This window comes from Phycodurus eques, chromosome 14 (assembly GCF_024500275.1).
Source record: "Phycodurus eques isolate BA_2022a chromosome 14, UOR_Pequ_1.1, whole genome shotgun sequence".
In the NCBI taxonomy this organism is placed as follows: domain Eukaryota; kingdom Metazoa; phylum Chordata; class Actinopteri; order Syngnathiformes; family Syngnathidae; genus Phycodurus; species Phycodurus eques.
Window position 1 is genome coordinate 20,837,280 of NC_084538.1, and position 14,360 is coordinate 20,851,639.

The 14,360-nt window shown below is 42.4% G+C and overlaps 1 protein-coding gene across 1 annotated transcript in view; it reads left to right on the forward strand.

Annotated features, from left to right (window-relative positions):
• Window positions 1–14,360, forward strand: part of kiaa1109 (KIAA1109 ortholog) — a 142,092-nt gene that overhangs the window by 33,515 nt on the left and 94,217 nt on the right. Inside the window, 7 exon segments of the mRNA XM_061695387.1 lie at window positions 1,461–1,589; window positions 6,208–6,327; window positions 6,535–6,869; window positions 6,995–7,245; window positions 7,394–7,634; window positions 7,785–8,276; window positions 12,606–12,879. Of these exon segments, the coding sequence (XP_061551371.1) occupies window positions 1,461–1,589; window positions 6,208–6,327; window positions 6,535–6,869; window positions 6,995–7,245; window positions 7,394–7,634; window positions 7,785–8,276; window positions 12,606–12,879 (1,842 nt within the window).

The window sequence follows — 14,360 nt, forward strand, 5'->3', positions numbered from 1 at the left end:
CGTGACTCAGATCGCCATATATCGCCGCCGCAGCCGCACCTTCTCCTCCGCCGAGTATATTAGCATATTATAACAGTATCACTCTTTAGTGATGTACTAGTGCGCCGAAAGGGTAAGGGAAAAATTATTCTAACTCCCATTAAAATATATACCTCTGTGATTACATTCCATTAGTTTAAAAAAATGAAATAATAAAATGGGGGCACTGCATCCATCCATCCATCTTCCGTTCCGCTTATCCTCACTAGGGTCGCAGGCATGCTGGAGCCTATCCCAGCTGACTCTGGGTGAGAGGCGGGGTACACCCTGAACTGGTCGCGAGCCAATCGCAGGGGACATATAAACAAACAACCATTCACACTCACATTCACACCTACGTGCAAATTAGAGTTTTTAATTAAACCGGAGTACCCGGGGTCCACTCCATATCACTGCAAAAATAAATCATCTTACATACTTCCCTCTCTTAAAATATAATTTCTACAGTACATTTGAAATAGAAACATATCACAGAGGCTTTTCAGAAAAAAATATATATATTTTTTTTTTCCACTAAGCGGAGGAAAAGAAAATGTGTATGATTCCCATGGTTATTTTATTTGTTACTTGGCTGTTTAACCTGTGTTGTCTTTAAGAGTGGTACTGCCTTTCTGAATTGACTTGAATATTTGGACTCAAGCAAAAAAAAATCAGTGTTAGTTGGCAGTTATTTTTAATGTAAGTTAGAATAGCAGCAATTTTTAATGTTATGACAAAAAAAATCTGTTAAATTAGTGAACAGACAATATCTCAATGGACAGTTTTCGCGTTTTCGGGGTACTGTATATCAATGTAAACATTGGATGGACGAGGATAGAATTGCCCAGTAATATATGATGTGAAGATGTCTTTTTCACCTGTGGGGAAACGCACAGAAACTACTGAAGCCTATTGAGAAGGACTCGGCGAGCAAGAAAAAGAGAGGTTTTTCGGTATTCCTGCTTTCACCTCTTTGTCCTACCTGGTCTGTCAAGCTACCTGCAATACCGTGAGCTTTCCCACAATACCGCAATAATTATCGTGCTGTAAGATTAATACCGTGATAAAACCAAAGCTTGAGCTATATCAAACATTTAGGTGCACTTGACTGAAAAGGGCAAGCTCAAGTTTGCCACGGGCAAGCAAACATTTTAGGGCACGAGCCTGAAAAGTTAACTTCCAGCCCTGAAAACCATTCTCGACTTTACAGATAATGATTTAAATCAGATTTTATTTTGAATTGTTACTGAAGTGTGTAACGAGCAGATTAGCACACAGCAGTAGAAAACACCACCCAGTTCTTCTATGGTGGACTGATGTCTTGTGTGTTATAAAAGGGTTACATATAATTTCAGTTCAAACTCTTAAAAAAATAAACTTGTTCTTGGAGTTAATATTTTATGTAATTTGTAATTGTGATCTGTCATTTTCTGTTTTTTTAGGTGGCCAGTCTGATAGAGTGGGGGGAGTATTTCGTTTTCCATGTGATGTCCCGTGAGTTCCAGCTCGAACATCCAAAGCCCTCGATCATCTGCCAGCACGGCGTTGATCGGCGCATCTGTGACGCTAAGGTATTTTGCTTTCCATAAAATATGTGGACTATTTAGTGTTTTTTTTTTTTTTTCTCAGTCCTTCTTCTCCACCTGTCCAGCTTTACTCTATACATTAGCTAGTTGTGTCATATGGATGATACTTTTTGTGCAGATGTAATTTTTTTTTAAAGGTCTCATGCCAACAGAATAAAATAAAGATTCTTCTGCTTTATACATAACATAGGTCAAAATTAGTCTGTGCCCTTGTTTTTTACATCTACAGTGGTGTGAAAAAGTATTTTCCCCCACCATTCCTGATTTCTAATTTTTTTGCATGTTTGTCACACTTGTGTTTCCTCGTCATTTCCTCAACAGTATGGTTTCATGCCTAGAAAGAGTACCACAGATGCATTATTTGGCTTGAGGATGTTGATGGAATATTACAGAGAAGGTCAGAAGGAGCTACACAGTGTCTTTGTGGATCTAGAGAAAGCCTACAACAGAGTACGCAGAGAGGAACTGTGGTACGGCATGCGGAAGTCTGGAGTGGCAGAGAAGTATGTTAGAATAATACAGGACATGTATGAGGGCAGCAGAACAGTGGTGAGGTGTGCTGTACGTGTGACAGAGGAGTTTAAGGTGGAGGTGGGACTGCATCAGGGAACAGCCCTGAGCCCCTTCCTGTTTGCAGTGGTAATGGATAGGCTGACAGATGAAGTTAGACTGGAATGTTTGCAGACATTGTGATCTGCAGTGAAAGCAGGGAGCAGGTGGAGGAAGTTAGAAAGATGGAGGCGTGCACTGGAAACGAGAGGAATGAAGATTAGCCGAAGTAAAACAGAATATATGTGCATGAGTGAGGCTACAGGGAGAAGCGATCGCAAGGGTGGAGGACTTTAAATATTTGGGGTCAAAAGTCCAGAGCAATGGTGAGTGTGGTCAGGAAGTGAAGAAATGGGTCCAAGCAGGTTGGAAAGGGTGGAGGAAGGTGTCAGGTGTGTTATGTGACAGAAGAATCTCTGCAAGGATGAAGGGCAAAGTTTATAAGACAGTGGTGAGGCCAGCCATAATGTACGGATTAGAGACACTGAAGAGACAACAGGAAGCAGAGCTGGAGGTGACGGAAATTAAGATGTTGAGGTTTGCTCTAGGAGTGACCAGGTTGGATAAAATTTGAAATAAGCTCATCGAGGGACAGCCAAGGTTCGATGTTTTGGAGACAAAGTTAGGGAGAGGAGACTTCGATGGTTTGGACACGTCCAGAGGAGAGAGAGTGAGTATATTGTAGATGGATGATGAGGATGGAGCTGCCAGGCAAGAGAATAAGAGGAAGACCAAAGAGAAGGTTGATGGATGTAGTGAGGGAAGACATGAGGGAAGTTGGTGTTAGAGAGGAGGATGCAGGAGATAGGCTTACATGGAAAAGGATGACACGCTGTGGCGACCCCCATCGTTTCCTCGTCATCAAACAAATTTAAATATTAGTCAAAGACAACACAAGTAAACACAAAATGCAGTTTTTAAATGTTTTTTTTTTAATTATTAAGGGAGAAAAAAAGTCCAAACCTATATGGCCCTGTGTGAAAAAGTGATTGGCCCCTAAACCTAATAACTGGTTGGGCCAACCTTAGTAGCAACAACTGCAGTCAAGCGTTGGCGATAACTTGCAATGCGTCTCTTACTGCGCTGTGGAGGAATTGTGGCCCACTCATCTTTGCAGAATTGTTGTAGTTCAGCCACATTGGAGGGTTTTCAAGCATGAACTGCCTTTTTAAGGTCATGTCACGCATCTTAATAGGATTCAGGTCAGAACTTTGACTAGGCCACTCCAAAGTCTTCATTTTGTTGTTCTTCAGCTGATCAGTGTTGTACAAGCTGATGTGTTTTGGATCACTGTATTTTGGAACACTGACTTTAACAGATGCAAGTGACGCCTGCAGTTCTTTGAATGTTGTTGTGGGGTCGTTTGTGACCTCTTGGATGAGTCATCGCTGTACTCTTTGGGTAATTTTGGGCGGGCTGTCCACTCCTTGGAAGGTTCACCATTGTTCTATGGTTTTGCAATTTGTGGATAATGGGTCTCACTGTGGTTCTGTGGCTGGAGTCCCAAAGCTTTAGAAATGGCTTTATAACCTTTTCCACACGGATAGATCTCAATTGCTTTCTTTCTCATTTGTTCCTGAATTTCTTTAGATCTCATTATGATGTCTAGCTTTTAAGGATCTTTTGGTCGACTTCACTTTGTCAGGCAGGTCCTATTTAAATGATTTCTTGATTGAGAACAGTTGTGGCAGTATCAGGCCTGGGTGTGGCTAAAGAACCTGAACTCAGGTATGATAAACCACAGTTATGTCAAAGTCAACACAAGTAAACAAACGCAAACACTTTTCACACAGGGCCCTGTAGGTTTGATTTTTTTTTTCTCCCTTGATAAGGAAACCATTTAAAAACTGCATTTTGCGTTTACTTATTGTCTTTGACTCATTAAAATTTTGTTTGATTGAAAACATTTAACTGTGACAAACATGCAAAAAAAAAAGAAAAGAAATCAGGAGGCATTTTGGAGTTACTGTATATTAATGTAAACATTGGATGGACAGGGGTAGAAGTGCACGATAATATATAATGTGAAGATGTCTTTTTCACCAAAACCTGTGGGGAAACGCGCGTTTTTTATTCGTGCTTTCACCTCTTTGTTCTACCTGTCCTGTCAACCTACCTGCAATACCGTGAGCTTTCCAACAATACCGCAATAATTGTCGTGCTGTGAGATTAACACTGTGATAAAACCGAACCATGAGATTTAGCAAACATTTAGGTGCACTTGACCGAAAAGGGCAAGCTCAAGTTTGCCATGGGCAAGCAAAAACACTTTTCACACCACTTTGACTGGCTTGCAAAATGAGCGGCTCAGATTCCAGTGTATTCGTGACATAAAACGTTAACTCATTATTTAAGTACCCGCCCACTTCCTGGTTGCTACATGCCCACTCATCTCAGCAAAAATTACTGAGCGACAACACTGGTGCGTCATGTGCAAAGCTTAAACTTTTCATCACCTGCCAAACTCAGAGGAGTTGAGGAATACTGTTAATGGCTTCTATTTATTTTTGTAGAAATTCCTATGTATTTTTGAGTCAGAATTCTGCTGTGTTTGGGCCCATTTTGTGGAGGATGGCGTTGTAAAATACGCTTTCACACTGCTGGAAGTGCGTTTCCGGGAGAGAGCCAGCCAGCGAGCTGCCTTGGCCGCTGCCACAAGCCGTGCAAATACAGCATACATGTGTTGTGTTTTACAATGATACGTAACTATATTTATAATGTTGAATGTAACTGCCGTCACTGTTGCCAAAATGTGTGTGAGAGATGAATGTCGTGAGCCATTTATGTTGCAGTGATTGAATGAACCCGTTTTCAAAATAAAGTGGGGCAAAAAAGTAATTAGTCAGCCACCAATTGCGCAAGTTCTTCCACTTAAAAAGATGAGAGAGGCATGTAAATTTTATCATAGGTATACCTCACTTACAAGAGACAGCATGAGAAAAAAATCCAGAAAATCACAATGTCTGATTTAAAAAAAAAAATTATTAGCAAGTTATGGTGGGAAATAACTAATGAATGACTAGCAAATCACAATAGAATTGTTCCTCCTTGTACTATTCCGAAATAAAAACATTCGTTGGTCAAATTGAAAAATCCAATTTGATCATTTGAAAACTATCTATAGCTCCCTGGTTAAGTCCTGGTCGCAGTTTGTTTTGGGCCATAAGATTTTTTTTTCACAATAACAGAAAAGAAAGCTGACACTTTTTGTCCAGTGAGTTTTAGCAACCGCTTTTCCCTCCGGAAATAGCTAAAACACTTCTTTTTAGTTTAAAATGGCTTACTTTAACCAGGGTCCCTTGCCGCATTGTGGCCGTGGTCTGTTTCGTGCCGGTCTCTGTCCCGTAAAATTCATTCTGGCTGGCTGGGAACATCTGCTTCTACTAAGCCAGCGAGTTATCTTAGCTGCTAGTTAGCAGTAGCTGGCTAGCTCTCGTCAATCTGCCACGATGTGTTGAATGAGTCGTACATAACCATCCAATTTATCTGCCGCAGTCGCAGTCTGCCAAGAACGTTCATGCAGCTCCTCTGACACGGCCATTGAATGTCTCGTTCTACGGAGATTATCATCTCGGGGGAGAGATCGACTTCAGTTACTAACTGTACAACTGCACATATGCACATGCGTGCTTTGTCAAGATGGCGGAGGACTTAAACAAAGGAAGTTATGTCGCTTCACAGCATTGCCGCTCGTCAGTATAAAATACGCGCTGTGTTATTCTTTGATTTGTTTTGAATCGATTGCGCAATATATGATTCGGGATTTGTTTTGTTCAAGCGGACTTGTGAGTGAATCCAAAACACCACTCACTCGTTCTTAGCTCTACAAAATATCCTCCTGTCTTTTACTTCACCCACTTGACATATCCCCTCCTCTGTGAGGTTGTGACCTGTGAGTAGTGGGCGTATAATCCAACGCTTGATGAATTCTGCTTAACAATGATAGTAATACACCCAAACAAATTATCTTGTTCCTTGTGCGTGTTCACCCTTAAAGTTAGTATGTCCTTTGCCACAACCACTGTAAACCATAAATTATATTGTTGTGTTTTAGCTAACTTGCTTGCCGGGTCACTGTCGAACTTCGGAGGAGATCAAGTACACCATGACGCGACTGGCCATGGACGGAGTGGACCTGTTTATTGTTGAACATGGCTGCGCTGCTAACATCAAAGTATTTAGCCACTCACTTATTATTCTATTAAATTTGAAATATACCACAGAGCGCTCTCCACTGTCACACATTTTTAAAGTTAGTTGTCCATTTACTTTGCATAGAAAGAAAAAACTATATTTTGAAGAAGTTGTAGTGTCCCAATATTTTTTTATAACCCACCCACTACAAACATCTGTCATTGTAAAATATCCTACTTTTTCCCAGACGGGTATTTTACGTGTGGCCAACTGCAACCTACATAACCAGGCAGTGGGAGAGGGCATCAGCGCTGTGGTGCAAGACCTAAACATCCAACAGTACATCGAGCAGCAACAGCAGCACAGTGAGACGACCAGGCTGCTGCCAGCTGGGCAGGGGCAAGGTCCAGGTCAGCCACTCAGTCTCTGCCAGCCCCTAGTGATGAGACGCTCTGTCTGGCTGGAGGCAGGTTCAGTCAACCTGAACCTCATCACCGCAGACATTGCCCTGGCCGCTGACCACTCAGCCAAATGTGAAGTCCAGAGGCAATTTCTGGAACTACATGACACACAGACCAAAAGGTACATAAACACAATCTGTCATTTGCTGCTTGCCTGCCAAGTGCAGCCTTTCAACATTGCAGAATTACTATTGTTATTTTGAGATGGATTAGCAGTTGATGTGTTTTCTTCATCCTTCTTTCAAGACTCTGGTTCCTGTGGCCCGAAGAAGCTGGTATTCGAAACAAGCGCAGCAGGAATCGCTGTGGCTGCCTTGGAGGCTGCAGGTTTTTTGGAGGAACCAATATGGGTTTGGACTTCTTCAAATTGGAAGAGATGACACCCTCCTCCTCATCTGCATTCTCTTCCTCTAGCACTGAGTCAGATATGTGCTATGGGCAGTCTTTGCTTCAGCCTGGAGAGTGGATTATGACCAAGGAAACACCCAAAGTGGATGGTAGGAATTGATAACATTAAATGTGATACGTGAAGACTCATGTCTGCTCCCATACGTTCAGAAATACTGGAAACCTTTTATCAGCACTATGTGTAATAGGCCTTGTTTTCTAGTTACGTGCAAATCAATGTTTTTTTTTTTTTTTCAGGAAGGGTTGTTGGGCTGAAAACGGATACACACTCACCCTGTCTCCCTCCTGAAGTGCCTGAGAGGCGTGGTCAGCAGCACCTTAGTCTCCAGGTACCCCAACGGTCTCACAGCTCTGCCTCCTCCTCTGAGGAGAATAGTTCCTGCAGTGCGGCCTTGCCCCTGCTGGCTGGAGAAAGGGAAACCCCCTCGCCAAGCGTTGAACAACGCATGTTTCTTGTGAATGGCAAAGGTCCTGTTGAGTGAGTAGCATGGAGAATGCTTTTGATTGTGATATGTGTTTAAAGAAGGTATAATATTTGATCAATTTTAGCACTGCAGTGTGATTTCCAGATTTACACATTTATTTTGGTTTTCTTTAAATGTGCCACTTGTGCCTGTGACTCTTACAGTACTTTCAGTGATATTCCGGAGGGCTCACCCATTTCACCCAACAACTCCCAGGAACGCACCTCCGTGCGCTCACCCCTTTGCTCTCCCATCAAGCGCCAGTCCTCAGTACACTCTAGTCGATTAGGCAGCACCAAGAGCTTGTCAGCTGCTGTTTTCAATGACAGGCCTCCCCCAGTGTTGCCTGGAGGTGTCCAGTTCAGCGTTGATGTTTCCCGCAGTGACGAGAACGTCCTGGATTCACCACGTCAACGTCGAAGCTATGGCTCCTTCCCCTTTACACCCTCAGCTGACTCCAACACCTTCCATCAGTACCGATCCGCAGACTCCAGCATGTCGGTTGCTGACAGCGAAGCCTACTTCTCTGCCGCTGAAGAGTTTGAACCGATCAGCAGTGCTGATGAGGGTCCAGGGACGTACCCGGGGCGGAAAAAGAGGAGAAGGCAACAGATGCAGCAACCACCACAGCCTCCTTATTACATGGACAACTACAGGTCAGCTCGATCCTATAATTAAAAGTAATGCAAGCTACTCGACTACTTGCTTCAGTGGTGCTTTTCAGGAAGCCTAGACAATTAGGACATTAGAACAGAGGGAAAGACTTAAAGTAAGGTTAAGTGTTGAGCCAGGATATTGAGTGTGTCTAAACAGCACATTGTAACATGAAAAAGATTTTCACCTGTCAGAGCAGTTGAATTATTAAATTTCATTTGACTGTAAAAAAACATTCCCAGATTTTATAGTTTATAAACTCACAGTTTGAGTACCTTCAAATTGGAAAACATTGCATAACGGCAAGCAATCCTTACTTGCACGACAATAATCCATCCATCCATTTTATGGACCGCTTATCCTCACAAGGGTCACGGGCATGCTGGATCCTATCCCAGCTATCTTGTGGCGAGAGGCGGGGTACACACTGGTCGCCAGCCAATCGCAGGGCACATAAACAAACAACCATTGCTACTCACATTCACACCTACGGTCAATTTAGACTCTAAATTTTAGAGTCTTCAATCTACCTACCACGCATGTTTTTGGGATGTGGGAGGAAACCGGAGTGCCCGGAGAAAAGCCACAGAGGCACAGAGAGAACATGCAAACTCCAGACAGGCGAGGCCGGGATTTGAATCCCGGTACTCAGAACTGTGAGGCAGATGTGCTAACCAGTCCTCACCGTGCCGTCTGCATGAGAATAATACTTGTTAAATATATTGAATACACAATTCACAGCATACATACATTTTTGGCTGGTCTATTTTGTAATCATGATAATGACACTTTTATGTTTTAATCCCCTTTTAGTGCAGACTTTGAACCGTCCATTGCTTAACAGCTGTTATTCATTACTTTGAGTCGATCAAGCCGGAGAGAAGGGATGTCGGATTGGAGCGTAAATATGTATGACCCATTAGCTGCCACAACATGAACTGCATGTTGGCCGTGAAAATTGGATATCACTTTTCTTTTCCAAACATGTTGTCATTTTCTATTACCTCCAGTGTAAACAAAGTTATTAATTTTTTGATCAGTGTACAGTAATCGTAAGTATAACCAATTCAACACCATGCAATGTTTCTGCTGTTGCAGCAGTCTGTGTAATCAGAATCAGAATCATTTTTATTTGCCAAGTATGTCCAAAAAACACACAAGGAATTTGTCTCCGGTAGTTGGAGCCGCTCTTGTACGACAACAGACAGTCAATTGACAGAGAACAGTTTTGAGACATAAAGACATTGACAAAAAACAGTCACTGAGCAATAAAGGGTTAATAGTTATCTGGTAATGCCGGTACATTTTTAATTTTTTATTTTGACAATTGTGCAAAAGATGCAGTCCCGTAGCACTTAGAGCAGTTCGAATGACTAATATTGCAATAGTCCGGTGCAATGACCATTGTGTAAAGGGCGCCGAGACTTCAAGGAGTGTATGCAGTTTAAAGAGTAGCGCGATAACCTGGGACAATGTTGGTTGTGAAAAAGCATAAAATATTAGAAATAAATAAAAAGGTTCACAGGGGAATTTAATGTTATGGCTGTATTGCTAATTGATGCTAATTGTACAGACAAAATCGATGTGACAGGCTGTCAGGGAAATGAGGTAATAATGCAATTTATGTGAATTGATGACACTTAAAATTACATATTTCAAGGTCCCCTTCAATAATATTTTTTTAATTTAATTTTTGTAACCTTTGTTGTCCTTTTTATCTTGTTTGCATGATATTTTTAGTTGCAAATACCCAAAATATCCTTTTTCAAGCTAATTGGTCTTTTCCGTCTGGCATTTGAGATGATCGGATTTCTCATTATTACAAGACTTGCCAATGAGCTTTGTGCGGATTGGATCGCTCGTCTTCCCCAATTTAGATATGGAAAACAGCTTGCCTCTGATTGGTCCATATCATGACGTCTGCTTTGCAAGGAAGGTTGGGGCGGCCGAGCATTTATGCAACGTTCAGACTCGGGCCCTTCGCAAGAGTTTGATCGCAGGGTTATTTATACATGTTGAACATACCTCTGCTTAATTTGCACCACATTGATATGCTCCTCCCACTTCAGTCCCCTTCAGCTGGTCGTCTGCTTGCTCGCATCCGGCGATTATGTGCTGTAGGCCACGGCTCGTGCGTCAATTCACCCTGGCAGGTTCCAATGTTTTGTTTTTTCTTCTCAGTTCTACTTACCATTCTAGTCGCGCGACTCTGGCAGCCCGTGACGAGTGCCCACAGTGGCCAGCGGGAAACCAGTCCCTCGTTGCAGTCGTTGTGAAGCACAATTCACCAAGCATTGGATTGTTGGCCCGCTAATAGGGAACGTGAGCTGAAAGGGGATGTTGTTCAAAATTAAAAGTGAGGGACATTTTGAGGTTAGACAGGTCCTCCGCTCCCATTCATTGGAACTGAACCTACCGAAAAGCTCGAGCCAGCCAAGTGTTCATGGGACGTCGCGTCCGTTGATGTATTGCTATGATTGTGAAGCACAATTCACCAAGTGTTGGATTGCTGGCCCACTAAAAGGGAATGTGATCTGAAAGGGGACATGGGTGCAAAATAAAAGAGAAATCTTTTGAGGTTATGCTCGGTACCATGATGATCATCGCTGGTGACAATGAATGCAAGGTTTGCCATTTCATCGACTGTTGCGGAAATGCCGTGTTAACGTTCAGCTGAGTGGAGTTGATGGGTACCAACCACTAAGTGGGCAGGTACTTGGATACTAATTGACAAAACTACATCACACTGCCAGCGATTTGAAATCCACCCGTTTTGCAAGCCATATGCCGTTTATTAACTTTTGCATTCAATCGCCAAACTGCATCCAATTCAATCCAAATTTATTGGAACAGCAAGGTCAATTCCTTTGTTTTTGTTGTATAGTGAAGACATTTGGGTTTCAGATCAAAAGATGAATGTGAGACAAACGTTCAGAATTCCAGCTTTCATTTCATGGTATTTACATGTAGGTGTGTTAAACAACTCAGGACAGAGCACCTTTTGTTTGAAGCCACCCGCTTTTCAAGTGAGCAAAGGTATTGGAACAGAAATGATTAAATGAACTTAAAGTGAATAACATTTAATATTTGGTGTAATAACGTTTACTTGCAATAACTGCATCAAGCCTGCGACCCATTGACTTCACCAGACTGTTGCATTCTTCATTTGAAATGCATTTCCAGGCCTTTACTGCAGCCTCATTCAGTTCTTGTTTGTTTCTGGGGGTTTCTCCCTTCAGTCTTCTTCAGGAGGTAAAATGCATGCTCTATTGGGTTAAGGTCCGGTGATTGACTTGGCCAGTCTCAGACCTTCCACTTTTTCACCCTGATGAAGTCCTTTGTTGTTTTGGGTTATTATCTTGTTGCATGATGAAGCTTCTCCCGATTAGTTTGGATGCCTTTTTCTGTAAATTGCCAGACAAAAGGGTTAGCCAACCTCCACAGGCCAGGGGTGAATATATCACAATCCACGTTTCGAAGGAGACTTTGAGAGAAGAAATATCTAAGCCATACCACAAGATGCAAACCACTCAGCAGCAAAAAGAATCGGAAGGCCAGTTTGGATTTTGCATCGAAGTACAGAGATGAGCCACAAAAGTTTTGGAGCAATGTTTTCTGGACTGATGAGACCAAGATTAACCTCTACCAAAGTGATAGAAAGGCCAAGGTATGGAGAAAGAAAGGATCTGCTTATGAACCAAAACACACGAGCTCATCTGTGAAACATGGTGGAGGTAATGTCGTGGCCTGGGCTTGCATAGCTGCTTCTGGAATGGGCTCACTAGTCATTATTGATAATGTAACTCAGGATGGTAGCAGCAGAATGAATTATGTAGTCTACAAAACCATTTTGTCTGGCAATTTACAGAAAAATGCATCCAAACTAATCACGAAACACTTCATCATGCAACAAGACGACCCAAAACAGACTGCCAACATAACAAAGGACTTCATCAGGGGGAAAAAGGCGACGGTGGAAGGAAAGTGGAAGACTGGCCAATTCGATCACCAGACCTTAACCCAATAGAGCATGCATTTTACCGTCTGAAGAGGAAACTGAAGGGAGAACCGCCAACCTGTTGCTCCACCTGTCACATTTTTCACAGTCTTCTACTTGGGTGCTTGCCTTTCATTTAAATTGATAAAGTCAAAGTGTTATCTGCTACGTATGTGATGAGACTGTGATGACAGCACACATTAATTAGTTGATTAAATTAGTAGTTAATTAGATTGAAATCTTGATAACAATTTGGCAGTAATGCAACTTAATAAATAAAATGTTTTACCATTGTAACTTAACTTTATGCTTAAATATTTTTCATCTTGCTTAGCCGGAGCTCCATCTACCACAGTGTTGAAGGTCCTCTCACTTATGTCCTCAATGGGGAGCTCATTACTGAACCCCGTCCTCTGCCTCTGCCGCCAATGCTGCCCCCACTGCCTTCCCAGCCTCTGCCAAGCCACATATCCCAGGCCTCCTTTGTATCTGCTCTGGCCATGGAGGACGAGAGCTCGGTGGAGGCCGAAAAGACGGCAGAACCTGGCCCAGTAACAAGACAACCCCACGTGATGGCATGCTACCAGAACTACCTGGCCCACTATCAGGTGAAATGTTCATCACCCATAATTGTGTCATGCCTCCTCAAAATCCTGATTATACTGCGCATTAAGATTCTGATTTGGACAACTTTATGGGGCCCAGTGCAGGGAATTTATTTTCAGCTTCCAGGTCCAAGTACACATTCAGCCTTAACAAACACCTAATAAAAAGGTCATAGAAGAGGCTGGAAAGTTGCGATAAATCTGGGGTACTGAAATATACATCCCCAAGGTCTGCAAATATTTTTTTCGATGAGTTGAAGGTCCATTTATCGAGGTTGGTCACGCCACAGGCGATAGTGCTAAAATAAAATATTCAAAACATATAATTGTCACCTAAAACAACAATGATCTGAAAAAAATATATATATAGTTTAGATTTTTATCAATCCATCCATTTTCCGTAACGCTTATCCTCAGTAGGGTCGCGGGCGTGCTGGACCCTATCCCAGCTGACTCTGGGCAAGAGATAGGGTACACCCTGATCTGGTAACCAGCCAATTGCAGGGCACATACAAACAAACAATCATTCGCACTAACATGCACACCTATGGACAATTTAGTCTTCAATTAACCTACCATGCATGTTTTGGGGATGTCGGCAGAAACTGGAGTAAACCACGCAGGCATGGGGAGAACATGCAAACTCCACACAGGCTGTTTGAGTTTTACACAAGTTAAAATAAATAGTTGAATAAAACAAAACATGACCCCTGTTATGAATCCAAAACAAGTATATTAAGAGGGGGACAAGAACTAGTTTCTTTTTAGATATAAACACAAAGAACTACAATAAAGAAGGAATTATACATTGGGGTGTCACACTTCGAGTGTGAGAAAGAATAACCAATAATAACAACAATCAAATGAGTACTTACAAATGACATCAAGAATGCTATGAATGTTAAGTTCACAACATTTGCACAGTTAATATTCTGAAAGACAAAGCATACTACCTCTGGAAATATCTTACTTCACAATCGATACGTGTAACTTTGACTCATCAACATCATGTAAAACTGTCATTTTTGCACAGCTGAATGGAATTTATAATCCGGTACATACACGTTGAAAACTGAGTTGCACGTTCTGCCTCCCTCAGCCACTTCGACCTTACATACACAACCAATCAGCTGCTCGTCTGTGCACTGAGCTATGCGAAATGAAGCGTGGCTTGCGGCCATGCAACGAGAACGCCCAGTCTCCAGTATTGTGGACACAAATAGGGCCGGGGTCTGACTCTTTAGTACCCCTGCTATGGATAAATCATCTTCTTTTCCTTTCGGCATGTCTCGTTAGGGGTCGCCACAGCGCGTCATCCTTTTCCATGTTAAGCCTTTCTTCTGCATCCTACGCTCTCACACAAATCGCCCTCATGTCTTTCCTCACTACATCTGTTAACCTTCTATTAGTTCTGCTCGAGCTCTCTTGCCTGGCAGCCCCATCCTCATCATCCTTCTACCAAAATACTAACTATCTCTCCTCTG